This window comes from Emiliania huxleyi (genome assembly GCF_000372725.1).
Source record: "Emiliania huxleyi CCMP1516 unplaced genomic scaffold EMIHUscaffold_3650, whole genome shotgun sequence".
Taxonomy (NCBI): domain Eukaryota; phylum Haptophyta; order Isochrysidales; family Noelaerhabdaceae; genus Emiliania; species Emiliania huxleyi.
Genome location: NW_005199234.1, coordinates 1 through 1,906, shown reverse-complemented (window position 1 = coordinate 1,906; position 1,906 = coordinate 1). Strand labels below are relative to the sequence as shown.

General features: G+C 66.9%; 1 protein-coding gene across 1 annotated transcript; it reads left to right on the top strand.

Annotated features, from left to right (window-relative positions):
- Nucleotides 1-234: 234 nt before the first annotated feature.
- EMIHUDRAFT_255599 (hypothetical protein) lies at nucleotides 235-618 on the top strand (the record flags this gene model as incomplete). Its single annotated transcript, XM_005772102.1, has 1 exon — nucleotides 235-618. The coding sequence occupies one exon, from the start codon at nucleotides 235-237 to the stop codon at nucleotides 616-618; it is 384 nt and encodes a 127-aa protein (XP_005772159.1).
- Between the last annotated feature and the right edge of the window lie 1,288 nt (nucleotides 619-1,906).

Here is a 1,906-nt window from a genome sequence, read left to right as displayed (position 1 = left end):
GCGATCACGCCCGCCGCGCGCCGCGCCGGCTCCGGGAGCTGCTGCGTGAAGCTGAAGCGGGCTCGCTTCGCGGGCTTCTCCTCGCCGCCCACCTCCTCTCCCTCCTCCCCCTCCTCCTCCTCGCCGCCGCCGCCGCCGCTACCGCCGCCGCCGCCGCCGCCGCCGCCGCCGTAATCGTCGTCGACGTCGTCGTCGTCGCTGCCGATGGCCAGGTGGCCGAAGCCCTTTTCGTTTATGCAGCACGTCGGGCACGGCACAGCTTGCCGGCCGCCGCCGCTCAACGCAGCGTCAGAGCGCGCGCGGCACCGCAGCCCGCGCGCACAGTCGGTGCGCTGCCAGTCGCGCAGGCAGTCCTTATGGATTCTGTGCCCGCCGGCGCAGCCGATAAGCGAGTGCGTCTCGCCGCTCTCGATCGGCAACAGGCAGGCGCAGCACTGGGTCACCGACCCGGGGTTAACAGACGCCGTGGCCAACTGTCATGTCGGTAGCCGCCCTGCACCGCTCGCTGCTGGAGCGCGGTTGATCGCGGCGCCGACGCCGCGGCGGCGCCAGCTGCATCCGCGCAAAAAAAACAAACAAAACAAACGCGAGGTCATGCTGACCAAGCTCCTCTTGTAGCTCGATCGGTCACACCGCCATCGCCGTCGGGGAGAGGGGGGACGACACTGCTTTGGCAGCGTGCACCTCGATCCTGTACCGTGTTTGTTATGACCCCCCCCGATGAACACATCAGTGAGGGTGGACGCAGGACGGGCGATGACGGTCACACAGGAGCGACACACAGAACCACAAGACAAGACACTCAGCCAACGGGGCGGCTGCCACACATCCTGAGCGAACTTCCCTAGTCACCCGCGGCCGGACTCCATCCGGCACGCGTCGCTGGGCGCTCAGAGCTGCGTCCCCTGCTCGCCACCCCGACGCCCAAGGCGCCCGAGCGAACGACAGGCGGCACGCGAAGACTGGTTGCAATCCCGCCGACCACTCTCTTTATATCGCTCTTTATTATAAAATGAATCGCTCTTTATTATGTCGCTCTTTATTATGAGCTTAGCCTTCGATGTTATGAAACAAACGCAAGGCGGACATGGCATATCGCTCTCGGGCCCACAGACATCCCGCACACTCGCCGCACACCCGCCGCCCCCGCGCGCGCCCCGCCCCGGCCGGGAGAAAGGGGAGTGACAGTTTGGGACGGCGACAGAACGAGTATGTTGAGTCCTGGCTCAACAACGCAGAGTAAAGGACTTGGGTGGTCCGGCCCACAAGTCCGGCTCACGCGCCTCGACTGACCATCTACCGCACTGCACACTTCCGCCCCCTCGCTCCCAGCCCACCCACCTCGCCTCGGGCCGCGCCGCGCAATCTCGGGCGATCTCGCGCTATCTCGGGCGATCTCGGGGCCGCGCCGCGCTATCTCGGGCGATCTCGGAGCGTCGCTCGCGCGGCGTCACACCTGCTCAAAAAAGGAAGGGCCTGGTTGGAGCCACGGGGCTCACGTGCTCGCTCGCGGTTCTCGCCGCCTCGCTCTGCGCCACTTGGGCCGGTGAGGCGGCGCCCCGCGCGGCGCGTTCCTCGCCCCGTCCACGCCGACCCCTGCGCGCACCGCTCATCTTCAGCCCTCTTGGGGTTACTCTCGCGCTCACGCAGGGGAACCCGGCGGGACTCCCTTCCCCCCACCTCCGACGGGTTAGGTCGGTTCTGCGCCCCTTGGCGCCTGTGCATGTCCCGCGTGCCCGCCCGCCAAGGCTGGTGCCAAGGCCAAATCAACTGCCAAGGCTGGTGCCAGGGCCAACTCAACTGCCTGGCTGGTGCCAAGGCTCAAAGGCTCTCCTCTCCATCTCTCCTCCCTCTCCACTCTCTCCACTCTCTCCCTCTCTCCCCCCTGAGAACTCTCTCTGCTCGC